Below are 13410 nucleotides of genomic sequence, written 5' to 3'. Positions count from 1 at the left end.
AAAAAAAAAAAAAAAAAAAAAAAAAAAAAAAAAAAAAATCTCTCAATGATTTGGATTGAACAAACCTAACAACGTAAATACATGTCTTCGTCTGACTTGCGTTTGTCAACATTCTTTGACATTAGCCATTCTCTGCCAACAGCTTAGAAACAATTTTCCAGAGAAAGCACCCAAATTTCTCAATTGGATTGCGTTCCAAACAACTTCAAATGTAACCTAAATTCTAAGAAGACTGATGAGATTCATTAAAAGATCAGCTTGACAATATAACTCTTGCAAAAGGATGCCCATATGAAGTGCTATAAATTAATGTCATCATATTACGTGGCTTCTTAAAGTTTTATAGTAATCATACCTGAAAATTGTCGGTTTTATCTGTTTTAGAGACACGTGAAGGAATAGGAGTTGTTTTGGCTTCATAGTTATTTCTTGCTTTTGCTTCATAGTTATTTCTTGTTTTTCCTTCATAGTTCGGAGCCGTCCTCTTAGTTTCAGGGGTACGAGGAGTAACCATTACTCGTACTTCATAGTCATTATTTTGTTCTCTTGCCTTTTGAGTTTCAGAGATGTGTGAAGGAATAGCCACTGCCTGAACTTCATAGTTATTCGTTTCTTCACGCGTCTTCTCAGTTTCAGAGACAAGAGAAGGTACGGCCACTTCCTGTACTCTACAGTCATTAGTTTGTTCATGCGTCTTCTCAGTTTCAAGGATCTGAGGTGTAACCACCTGTGCTTCAAAGCTATTAGTTTGTTCTCTTGTTTTCTCTGATTCAAGGACAGAAGGTGGTGAAATTGTTGCCTGTACATCATTAGTTCGTTCTCTCCTTTCAAACCTCTCAACGAGACTGCGCGTCCTTCCAGAAACAACTGCAACTGCAAAAATAGGACATAAGCCCATAAAACTCCCACACATTTACTTGACATTTCCTGTCAGTGGAAAATAACTAAGAGGACAACGATGGCAAACCTCCATTTACAAATTTAACAGGATTTGTCCCTTTGCTACTCTCAACTGATTTGTTGCCTGCAAATTTGGTGAAAATACTATTAACATAAGAAAAAATATATAAACAATTTTAATGTAATATGTATATATAATAATATTGCATCCCCAAAAGGTAAGGACATCATCTTACGGCTCTCTTGTTCTGAAGTTGTCTCAGCGGACGCAGAGGGGATTTTTTCAAACTTCTCCTCGATACTAATGATATTAGAATTTGTTCTATGAGAATCTTTATGTGTTTCTTCGGATAGAACACTTGTTTTCAAGTTTGGTTCTGGAGCTTTATTCAAATCACTGGTGGTATGACAGATGCTTACAGAATCTTCAACTGGTAGTCTCTCAAGATCAGCTTTTCTACTTGAATCAACTGATAGTTTTTCAAAATCCATTTTACTATTGGATGGCTTTCTTATATGAGCCGGCCTGAGTAACATTCCACGCCTTGTCTTGGAAAATGTGATAGATTCTCTTACAGAGCTTGGCGAGTCTTTAACCTCAGGACTAGCACAAGGTACAACTGGGGGTTTGTCTCTTGATACTTCATTAGATTTCATTTCTACTCTTGATGCAGGACTTTGCTCTTTGCTAGCATCATAGCTAATCTTCTTTGAATCCAATGCAAATACAACTTTTGGGGAGTTTAAAGATTCTTCCTTCTGTGGTGCAACAGGCTTTCCACCAGTTGCTTTAGGAAAACAAAAAAGAGAATAGAGAATAGATTTAAAACAATGCTTGAAGGCAAACAAACATGCATAAAATGAGCTATATGTGACATGAAATCATGAATTTATGCTTGTTCAAAATCCTTATGGCAGTCTCTGACTGATCTATCAGAAGTCCGCATCAGTTGGATGGAAGTTAAGAAAACATAGGTTAATTCAGTTCCTGGGTATCAACAAATGATAGAAAACTAAAGAAGCTGGGTGTCAATTCAAAGACTGTTGAGGAAAGTCATACCAAGAGTTGCATATATAAAAAAAAAAAAAGAGACATATCTAGCGAACAAAATGAACCATTGATCTCCTTCGAAAACACAGGAGGAATTGTTACCCACGCATTCTTTCCTTAGAAAACTTACTATTGTCATGATTTTCTCAGTTTGCTAGCAAAGAAACCTATTGCAAACTCATGGTTGCAGTTAGAAATTTATTGCAAATAATGTTTGGACGCCTAATACTTAAAATAGGGTAGCAGTTCGGAACCTATCATAAAAAAAGTTAACACGACGGCTCCTTGCAGAGCAGAAGACAAGGACTTACTGTCAACGTAAATGTTCTTTATCTCCTTTGTTTCGTAATCAGGAGACATAGATTGCAGATTGGAAGTCATCAAACCAGCTCCAATGCTTTTTGAACCTAGACTGTTCTTGAAAGCAGAATTAGATTTCTGATCATTTGGCTCCTTTTGCCCAGATATTGGATTAGCTCCATAAGGCTCAATAAGCTGGAAGTAGAAAAGGAGAACTTTCCTTTTTAATCTACTTGAAAGATAATGTGGGTAATTGTAACACAAAATAAAATATGAACAAGCTTCTGAAAAGATATAGATTGGCATACCGCCACATCAGCTACCCAAACCCCAACAGAGTTTCGATAAAATGAGCAACTCAACAGTTTCCCATCATGAATGCAAATGTCACCTAGTGTTGACCATCCCATGTCAACAGAATCATGACAAATGACAGGCTCCCATGAATATACCTACAATATCAAAGAAAGGAGATATGACATTAATGGGCCAATAGATGTTTGGACGTGGATCACATAGTTACGAAGTAGTAACTCTCTTCACCTTCAGACTGTCATCCAGACCAGAAAACAGGGTCCTCCCATCTGGATGGAAGGTGATTGCACGTACTCCAGCAGCCTGTATAAAAGATATGATAATGACATAATTATGGAGGCAGCATATTGAAAATGATTAAACCTTTAGTTAAAAGAGAATATTTGAGAAAGGTTCAGCACAAAAATCATTGAAAATTTGAAAACTACTTCACTTTCCAACATGAATATCCAAACCCAGAGGAAGCACAGGAAATGAACATCTATTACAATACTAAGGCAACATGTATTTTTTAGCAGAATAGATATACCTCAGGTCTTGTAGATCCAATCAATTCAAAAGTTTCCAAATCCCAGAATTTTACAGTTTTGTCCGCAGACCCTGAAAATATTTATCATATGGGACACATTTTACTCGGAGAGAGAGAGATAAAGAGCGGGTAATATTAAAATGCATAAAAGCAATATGCAAGCATCCTATGTTATAAATGCAAACAGTGGACCAAGAGGCATTGTTATTTGAGATCTGCACATTCTCTTAATTTGATGCTTCTGGGTGGGGGGAGGGAGAGGCAAGCAGGAGAGATGCAATTTAACAACTTTGACAGGCAGCATGAAAAACTAATTGCTCTCTTTGTATTCAAGAAATTTCCCATTTAAGCATCAATTGTTTAATTTTTCTTTCACTCACCTGTCGCAAGGAGAAACTCAAGTGGATGAAAATCTATGGATCGAATAGGCCCTTCATGGAACTTAAAATCATGCATCAGCTTTCCAGCCGTTAGATCCCATACCTATTCAAGAGAAACTTTAAATTATGGACTTTATATAATGATGATAGAAAGTTACAACATCTACAGTGTGACTCATTGTTACCTTCACAGCACTATCAAATCCACCAGAGACTACCCAGCGACCATCTGGAGTGAACTTGATAGTACTGATGCCTTGAGTGTGCCCCTTGTATGTATGAATACAACCTTTCTTTCTGATATCCCATATTTTTAGATTAGTGTCTCTAGAACCGGATGCAAAGAACTCGCCAAATGGATGAAACTCAACTGCCGTGCAGTTTGATCTGTGACCAGAAAGAGTGCGAACCACTACACTTCAAGAACGTAGTAAGAGATCAGAGGTTGTCAACAAAGGAAAGCAATTTTATGGTTTTATGTACAATTGAAGGCAGAAATCTGAACATATGAAAAAATGAACAGCGAAAATCCATCATGACAACCATGTTTACTAAGTAGGTCTCATTAACACGACTGTGTGACAAAACCACATTATTTCTCTTAGAGTTTATCAAAGTATGCATACTTTTCACACATAGTTCTATACGATTGATAACTTATCTAACAATAAATATCAGATAAGAAGTATACATATCAGTCGAAGTGAGAAATTAGTTGAGCAAAACTAACTTTTAGCCTCTTCAATATCCCACAACTTTATTGCACCAGATGAAGCTCCGGCAAGCACCAAAATTTCAGCTGAATCAAAAGCTACTGATTCAACTGGATTAGTATGACCACAAAGACTCTGCACAAAACCAAGAAAAAACTCAAGTTTAGCACTAAAGAAATCATGTTGTGCCCAAAAATAGTCCAGAAAGAATATCAGTCAGAAAATCTCAAGGGTAATGTACATGCAAATTTTCATCAACATGGCAAAGGTGAAAAAGAAAGTGTGAAGATTGGCCATTAGACTGACACCCGTCAAATTATAAAATTCTTTTATTCAGCCATCAAAAATAAGTTCATGAATATATTCAAAAACATAGGAAACTTGTGAATTTATGACATGTAATGATATGTATCTGACTATCCGATCGAGTACAACGAGATAGAAGAGGAGGCATTCTACCAACCATCAAAGAATTAGATTTTCCAATCGCCCAAAGATTGACTTTATAATCATCTCCACCAGTTATAAACAGTCGGCAAGCTTTTTTCCCAATTCTTAGACAGTTGACATTTGCTGAGTGTGCTGCAAATTCCTCTAGTTTCAAATACGTCAAGGAAATACTTGGAAGTTTTCGTTTCTCTCATGACATTGCATATTGTAGTCAGTAGAAGTTGAAATGAACTCCTTAGCAGAAAGGTTATCATCTTCTTAAACTTTAAATCATACATGGAACATAAGCGCCCAATAATCTCCCAGAAAATGAAGAACATAAAAGGAAGATTTTAAATTAATAAACCGTCCTGAAGCAAAGGCATTAATTACCTCTAGACATACCAAATTAATGAAAACAACATAAATCTTATGCACACCCAAAACAAGAAAATCGCAAATTATAAGTCAAGCCCTCCTCTTACATTTTCCCAACATCCAAAATGAGCATCCAAATCCCTAATGCTATCAATTCTGTCCTAAAATAGGTTAATGCTTCGATTCAAGGAGCTTCTGAGCTCGCAAGAAATCTGATCCCAAATTTTCCGCGGAGAGGGAGGCAAAAAAAGCTAAAATGATTGAAAATCATCAAACAAAAGCTAATTTTAGCTGATCGTCAGAGCACATAAATAAAGAAAGAAAGAAAATCGTAGTACTAAAGATTACAAAGGATACGTAGTTTATATCCACGCTTCGCCATTGTCCACAAGAACTAAGAATCGAACCCAACTCGGAAGTAGAAATAAGATCGGAAAATCGAAATCCGGGCGGTGGGCGACTAGATTAAATTCGCTTGGAACCGAAATTGACTTATGGATTGAAGGAGAAACTAAATCCGAAGCGCGAAACAGAAGTCGCCACTGGAAGAAAGAAAAAGCCACCGTGAAAGATCAAAAACTTGAACTGCAATTCAGCTCAGATTTGGGATTACAGTGAAGGAAAAGTTGTGGGCTGAAACGGTAAAATGAAAATAAAAAGAAAGAGAAATAATGGTAGCTTGCTTTTAGAGATGGGAACCATATAATTTCTCAAAAGGGACCGAAGAACCAAAAACTTCTATATAATTGACCTATAAAATTTTTAATATCTATATACACTATACCTATATATATATATATTTACTCGTGACTGAAATTTCATTTGTACTCGGAACTAAACACGGTTGCTCCTCATTCAAACACGCCTGTATCCATTCCCTATCGACCGTCCGAGTTTTTCTCCAGCGTTATGGGCATCATCCGTCTTCGAATCTCCACTCTTCCTGCATCCATCTTTGATCAAATCTGGGGTTTTACACGTTTTTATCTTTAGTTTTAGCGGAAAAAAAGGTAATCATGTAATAATTAATGTATGTTCGTTAGGTTCATACCCTAATCTATATCTGATCGCATGTCTTAAAGCAATGTCATGCCGGGGGTAATTACGAAATTTCACTCCACAAAAAGCCAATTATACACAAGTTTTTTTTGGCTTTTGGGTCACTTTGAACGGCTGTTTTTTTCATGTTGACCATAATACCCTTCTTTTATTCTCCAACGGAAACCATCCCCTCCTTAATTTGGGGTTTCTGGTCATGAATAATGCGGCGTGTCAACCAAATATTTAGGTCCCTATATTTTCTCACACTCATACATCTAATATATTTCCTCATATATTAATTTCCTGTTAATTATTTTTAAATTTTTAATGCACATTATTTGGATATACCGGAAACCGGTTTCTGTGGCTTTATAAATAAATAAGAAAGACTTATGTCAAAATCACATGGTTGGTTGTTCATTTCAGTTTGAAAAACCCTTCTAAAGCAATATTGTCATCGTGTGTGCTAATTCTCGGAATCTGCATAGTCAGTAAGCATAGAGATGTTTACGGGATGGGACGGGACAGAGACATGAAAGCCTTCTCCATCCCTATCTCTACCACCTACCTCATTCTCCATCCTTGCGATGAATCAAGTTGCCCGTGGATAATTTTTCGTTTATTGTTATTTAAAAAAAAAAATAGTTATTTTAAAGTTTTTAAATAAAAAAATCATAATAAATCAATATAGGTAAAAATTTAAAATTTTAATATTACCTTATTTTTAACCATTAAAAAAAAAACTATAACATGACAGATGGACGGTCCTTCACCCATTTATCTAATGGATAAAAAGGGTTATCCACTCTCTCTCCCATTCTCGGTATATATACGAAGAATCTCTTTACTATTCGAGATAGGTCCAAATTAAATATACCCGTCTATAAATTCAATTAATCTTATAATAATGGGTTTAATTAAGATAGAGGCATATCTAAGAAAGGGAGCCTATTATTCAGTCAATTTATAAATTAATTTGCCTAATTATATATTTACAATATGTGCTGCATGTTCGTTTCAACGCGGAGAGAGAAGGCGCTACAACGTGGAAACTGTCTTTTTTTTTTTTTCTTTTTTTCTTAATCTTGATCTGATAAATCTCAATAATATATTTTTTTTTAATAAATAAAGTATTACCAACTACGTTATTCTTTTGACAAATAAAAAAACAAAAATTCTTCGGCTTCTAAAAATAAATAATTTATGGTGAAGGATGATGAAGACGACACATGATAATGATGTAACAGCTTTCAATAATTTAAATGAATTCTATTTAGATAGTAATAAAAATGTTAATCAAAATATAAAAGAAATTATATAGTTTAGAATATAATTTTGGATTAATTATCAATCATAAGAGTACATAAATTTGTGTTGTACCGTAAAAACTTTGAAGAAATTATAACGTTAAATACGCAATTAAAAAGTAATTTAAAAAAGATTAAAATAATTAAAAAAAAAAGTAATATATAATTTGATTAATGTGTCAAATGGATTAACGTTGGGCCTAAGGAATTGGGCCAGCCAAATCCTCGTATGGGCTCAATTGGATGCGATATGGGCTCACCACGAGAGAATGGCTATATAACCCCGATATTTTCGTAGTAGTATGACAAGGTTAAGTTATAACGTTTAATGTGTTTGCATTTTCTGACTTCGATACTTATATTATTTATCGGGTATTATAAATTAAATCATTAATACTTGTTGGATGATGAAAGTCTCATACCGACTAATTTTAAGAAAGAATCATGAGTTTATAATTAAGGAATACTATTTCCATTGGTACGAGGCCTATTGAGGAAGCTCAAAGCAAAACTATGAGAGCTTATGCTCAAAGTGGACAATATCATATCATTGTGTATTCTTCTAACAATACCTTTCACGTGTTATTTATATTATGCGCTCAAGTTAAGGATTAGAAAACATGTCGTGAAAGGTGTCGTAGATGGTAGCTAACCATGAAGAGCTTGAGAAAAAGTGATTCCAAAGTAATTATTTGAAGTTGGCTCCCCGCATGACATTTTAAATTGTTTTGTCGTTCTGTTCACAAATACACCAATTTTAGATCCAACAATAACTACTTCAACATGAATGTTATGAAATATATCTAAAAGTTAGCATACAGTTAGAGATATAGTTCTTATATCATTAGCTTTAGTTTAGTTCGACTAGAATTGATTAGACCAAATCTAAATGTCTAAATGGGCATTTTGTTCGGTTATGATCAATCTGCTTTAATACTCAGAAGAAGAAAAAAACATTTGTCCTCTTGTAACAAAGGGAAAAATGTAATCAAACATTTGATGTCGGGAAGGCAGCCAACATCGCATTCCATCGGGTGACATGGCCTCTCATAAATCCAAAGAATTTCTGTCCCAAAACACTTGCCTTCCTTCACTCACACTCATTTTCTTCCTATTCCCTTGCCTTTTCTTTCTCAATAATGCCTCTCCTCATGTTCTTTCTTTTGTCTTCCATTTCAAAAAGCGACTCGTATTGGTAAAGATTTCGGAGCTCGAAGAATATTTTCATCTATCACTTTATTGTGAAAAATCAGATCGACTCGACATTCACCATATACCCCATAACAAGAGTTTGGTGCAACGAATGTCTTGTATCTATGAAGAAAAATTCCTCTTTGCGTTCAGACCCATCTTAAGATGTATGTTCTCTTATTCTAACTTTTCAAAGCCTTCAATAACACAACTGAGACAGCGATTCTAGAGCTAAAAGCATAGTAACACAATAAAATTTGAAAATATTTCTCGATTAGATCGAATAAAATGATCGAACTAAAATGTTTTGAGGTGGTATGAGGAATAATGTGAATGTGGTAGAAGGAAAAGGGGGGTTGGAGGCATAATGAGGCACATGGAGATGACCCAAAGTGCCTCTCCCCATGCACATGCCAACGCTCAGTAGGCCATTACTAAGGAGTAGGAGCATCTTTATGTAGTTTTCTTTTTAATTTCTTCAATTATGAATGTAATAATAAAGGCTTAATTATTATTCCACATATTTTCTTCCTTCCTTTTATTATTATTATTATTTTACTAAATCATGGGAGAAATTCGAAGTAAAATCTTCCATTTTAGGCCTTCAAATGAGAAAAAAAGGGAAACAAATCAACCTATTTTTAATCAATTTAAACAAAATTAGTATTTTCTTATATGGACAAGAGTATCCATGAAAATGTTGGCCAAAAAAAAAAAAAAAAAAGGTTTTTTCCTACTAAAGATTTAAATTTTTAGTTAAATTCCATAAACAAAAATAAATATTATTTGCTAACTTAATTTTCAAAAATTAGAAAATAAAAATTCAAATTGGAAGAAGTAGAGATAAATTTGATGTTTTTGAAATGCTTTATTTTTAAAATTTAATAGATTTTTTTTTTTTTTTTTTTAAGTTTAAAAAAATGAATGAAAGTGTATTTTTAAAAAAATATATATTTATTAATTTAACCTCATTAATAATAAGCAATTTTGGACTGCAAGAGATCCTTCTGTGTTCCTCTCTTTTTCGCAGAGGTGCACTAAATGCAGTTTCAGTCTCTTCCAACCAATTGCTCTTTTCTACTTCTTTTCCTTTTCTTTGCTTCTCCTTCACTTTCCAGCCTTCTTCTTCCTCCTCAAAACCCTGCAATGATTCAGAGCCTTCTCCCATCCTGAATCCCTGACTCTGTAACCTCCAAACTCATCTTCTTCCAAATGGGTTGCTGTGTCAGTACTTCCAGGACTTCTAATTCATCCTCTCCGCCCCACCATTCTGGATCTGCATTTTCCCATTCCAAATCCAATCACATTGGAAACAGAGCACCCCCTCCACTGGAAGAAGAGTCTGTTAAAGAGGTTCTCTCTGAAACTCCCAAACCTAAGCCGCCACCGATTGGGGGGAGAAAACTCCACGAATCTGCCTCTGGGAACCTCAATGGGGGAATCCCCATTCATTCCACTGAAGAAATTTCTGAGATTTCTGACGTTTGCAGCTTTAACGAATCCCTATCTACTACGACTGTAACAGAGAAGCTGGATGATTTCGAAGAGATACGTAAAAGGATTTGCAGATCTCCGGCGAAATTGCCCAAGAACCGGTCGTCGCTCTCGGACGATTGGGTTCAGAGGAGGGATAGAATGGTGGGTAAATCGCCAACAAGAAAACCCGATCAGTCGCCGGGCCGGATTAACAGCGGCGCTGGAACTGTGAAGTTGGTGCAGAGCAGAGACATGGGGCAGGGACTCCTCGCAAGTCGAAGTTTGAGGCCAGAGCCACGCGTTCAGAACAGGACTGAGAATTCATATCGAAGGTCCAGATCCCCTGCCACCACTCGAACCGACGGCGAAGCCTCCAGAACCGCCGCTGGCCGGAGTCCATCTGTCCGGCGGTCTGGAATGTCGCCGGGAAGAGAAGCAACCACTGGAGGAGACTATTACAGGAAAGAAACAGGGGAGGTTCATGCACAGAACGAGACGATAGAGGGAAAATGGCGGACAACAAACGAATCCCTCGATAACCCCCTTGTTTCATTGGAATGCTTCATCTTTCTCTGAAATTCCGGGCGCATATTACGACCCAGTTCATCGGACCGACGAGTGCCCATTCAAATTTCTTGTACTCTGTTTTTGTGTGTGTTCATCTACGGTGTGATTCCTATTTTTGGTCTGGAAATTGTAGCAAGTTGTACATAATAAAGATCAATTTAGGAAACAGACCGTATTTGCACAGTTGGATAGGCGAGGTCTCTCTGTTTTCTGTGAAAGTAAATCTTTTGCAATGCGTACAAAGATCGTATTTTCCTCTCTCTCAAAGCAACCAAGCTGTTCTTGCTAATGGATGAGTAGACTTTTCCTTTCGTGTGACTTAGAACACAATAGGAGTACCTATAATCAAGGGAACCAACTGGACGGTACCGCATTGGGAAGAAGACGAAAATGGAAACTAAAGCTTTATTAGTACTGATTTTACTCTAAAAGAATTAGTGTTTATGGGTAAGCAGAGACGTCATGAGCTATGGTATTTATGGTGCAAACAGTCCGGATCTTCATTGTTCAGACCTTTACACCTATTAAGACAATAGGGAAGGAAGAAAGAAGAAGAAAAAGTAATTTTGAGTCAGCCCAGCAGATGATTTCTGAAACGAAGACTGATCTAAGATTCAGATCACCATCACCAACATGACAGTTCTCTCATCATTTCGTCCAACTTTTGGCTTTATGTGTTTTAACCGACAAAAAGAACATAAACAGTCCAAAGCTGGAGAATTTAGAGAAGCTCTACCAGAAGAAATGGAGACTTTTGCAGTTGAAAGTTCAGGTAACCTGTTTATGCAGCCATTGGCGGTTCGGGGCGTTCTATGTTGCTGCATTTTCATGTAATATTGTGTTTGTATATTATATTGTGGGTATATGCTGTCTTTTTCTTGTTGGATTCTCTGTCTCTGGTTGTAAGATACAAGGGTATCAATTATTGTAGGCTATTTTGAACTCTTGGTCTTTCTAGCAGACAGAAAACAATTTCCTTCATTTTGATATTATCGTTGTGTGCAATGCAACAATAATATGCGATTCAAGTAGAAACAGCTTGGATAAACATTGGATATATAGAAGAAACGAGTATGCATTTCATATATATCTCAACAGGTGAAGTTCGCCTGCACAAAGAGAAATTTGTATATATGATTGCAGAGGCGTCAAGCCAGATTTTCAGAGCCAAAAAAGAGATAAAAGCTTAACCTTGCGGAAGGCATAAAAATGTGAAACTTGCTATCTTGAAGAAGGCAATGCAGAGAGATGAGGTAAAGCAAGGTGGGCTGTGAGCGTATATACAGAATAAGAACCTCTGGAAATGGGGGAAAAACAGCCTCAGTTTTGCTTGAATCAATCGAAACTAGTAAACTCTTTTGCATCCTCAGTATGTTCGATCTCATAAGGAACTCGAGTTTTCAGTGAAATGGGAACTGGTTGTGGCATAGGATAAGTCATTGTGTTGATGTTGTGGCCATGGAATGCGTTCAGGGGGACACGGGACGGGAGCCGGGTGGGCAATATATGTAGGAATATGATCTCCAGGCATTAGCACTGAAACTCCACAGGAATACACAGTCATCTGCATATAAACAAAACAAAAATGTAGATGGCTGAAGATTGTACAAAGCATCCACGATCGTCAAAGGACAAAATTGTTATGCCTTTGGAATTTAACCAGTAAACAACTTCCTTACTTGTAGATGAAACAGCACAACATATTTGACAAACAGAACTGCAAAACAAATGGATAACTTTTCTCACGTTGCAAACGGGCAGCAGCCAATGACTTTGTCACTAAGGGTCGGCCCTTGCGAGAAACCAGCTAAGTCTTGAGATCTTACAATGTTATTGTAATGGCCCAAGCCTACCGCTAGCAAATATTGTTCTCTTTGGAATTTCCCTCTCAGGCTTCCCCTCAAGATTTTTAAAACGAGTCTGCTAAGAAGAGGTTTCCAAACCCTTATAAGGAATGTTTCATTCTCTTCTCCAATTAACGTGGGATCTCACAATCCACCCCTCTTCGAGGCCCAGTGTCTTCACTGACAATCATTTCCCTCTCCAATTGATATTAGATCTCACAATCGATCCCCTTTCGGGGCCCAGCGTGCACACTCTCTCCAATCAACGTGGGAACTCACAATCCACCCCCTTCGGGACCCAGCATCCTCGCTGGCACACCGCCAAAGTGTCCACCCCCCTTCGAGCTTCACAGTCATTTTCCTCTCCAATCAATGTTGGACTTCACAATTACAAGGAATCAATCATAGACCAGTTAAAAGAAGCAATCTATGGTGTATATCTCTTCTTCCCTCATTAGTGCTTACCATTTTTGTAGCTTAAGAAAGCACAAATTTGTATTGAGATACAACAAGCCATTACTAGAAGTAGTACTATATTTCCTGTTAAATCACTACTAAAACCAAAACAGAAAATGGTAGAGATACTAAATCCAAAACTGGGATCCAAATTCTAGGTACCTCCAAAACCCCTAAACTCACTCTATTTATAGCCACTCAACTAAAACAACTTCTAGGTAATTAAAAGTATGCCCTTGTTAGTATTCCCAACACCTTTGCACATACAAGAATCAGCCCTGTTCTTGAGTAATTAGACAGGACAACTAGGTAGGCCTCATATGTTTCTTTGAAGGCTGCAATCTGCATCCATAGATTACAGATGTGTCACAAATTCTTGACACGGTTTCAGCCAGCAATGCTCCACTGCTAAACTTTATATATTACGACAGTAATATTAAAAAAAAAAAAAAAAAAAAAAAAAAAAAAAAAAAAAAAAAAAAAAAAAAAAAAAAAAAAAAAAAAAAAAAAAAAAAAAAAAAAAAAAAAAAAAA

General features: G+C 36.4%; 3 protein-coding genes across 9 annotated transcripts in view; 1 reads left to right on the top strand and 2 right to left on the bottom strand.

Moving 5' to 3' along the window:
* LOC111495756 (katanin p80 WD40 repeat-containing subunit B1 homolog) overlaps positions 1-5733 on the bottom strand; it is a 7942-nt gene extending 2209 nt beyond the window's left edge. For 3 of the 7 annotated variants that reach the window (XR_002720350.1, XR_002720351.1, XM_023145928.1), the window contains exons 1-12: positions 5353-5729; positions 4652-4782; positions 4206-4323; positions 3661-3887; positions 3476-3578; positions 3096-3166; positions 2795-2869; positions 2560-2703; positions 2263-2446; positions 1137-1688; positions 968-1024; positions 356-873 (exon numbers count right to left, since the gene is read on the bottom strand). Coding sequence is in view for 5 of the 7 variants with exons in the window: in XM_023145928.1 (XP_023001696.1) it covers positions 356-873; positions 968-1024; positions 1137-1688; positions 2263-2446; positions 2560-2703; positions 2795-2869; positions 3096-3166; positions 3476-3578; positions 3661-3887; positions 4206-4323; positions 4652-4782; positions 5353-5377 (2205 nt within the window). In the remaining 2 variants the exon portion in view is untranslated. Of the gene's footprint in view, positions 1-7; positions 233-355; positions 874-967; positions 1025-1136; positions 1689-2262; positions 2447-2559; positions 2704-2794; positions 2870-3095; positions 3167-3475; positions 3579-3660; positions 3888-4205; positions 4324-4651; positions 4783-5352 lie in introns of those variants that run through there. The other 4 variants (XM_023145930.1, XM_023145932.1, XM_023145933.1 and 1 more) reach the window with 4 other exon arrangements.
* Positions 5734-9746: 4013 nt separating this feature from the next.
* On the top strand, positions 9747-10586 carry LOC111495715. Its single transcript, XM_023145875.1, has one exon. It carries the CDS (start codon positions 9747-9749, stop codon positions 10584-10586), a length of 840 nt encoding a protein of 279 aa, XP_023001643.1.
* A 1046-nt stretch (positions 10587-11632) lies between these two features.
* Positions 11633-13410, bottom strand: part of LOC111495798 — a 3624-nt gene continuing 1846 nt past the window's right edge. The window contains exon 2 of the mRNA XM_023145987.1: positions 11633-12141. Within this exon, the coding sequence (XP_023001755.1) occupies positions 11959-12141 (183 nt within the window). The 3' untranslated portion in view covers positions 11633-11958. The remainder of the gene's footprint in view (positions 12142-13410) is intronic.

The sequence above is a fragment of the Cucurbita maxima genome, unplaced genomic scaffold (genome assembly GCF_002738345.1).
Source record: "Cucurbita maxima cultivar Rimu unplaced genomic scaffold, Cmax_1.0 Cma_Scf00021, whole genome shotgun sequence".
Taxonomy (NCBI): Eukaryota; Viridiplantae; Streptophyta; class Magnoliopsida; order Cucurbitales; family Cucurbitaceae; genus Cucurbita; species Cucurbita maxima.
The sequence above is the reverse complement of the archived record's forward strand: the minus strand, read 5'-3'. Positions and strand labels throughout refer to the sequence as shown.

Coding starts and splice junctions, on each gene's coding strand:
- LOC111495715 (XM_023145875.1), top strand. CDS start 9,747: ATGGGTTGCTGTGTCAGTACTTCCAGGACTTCTAATTCATCCTCTCCG.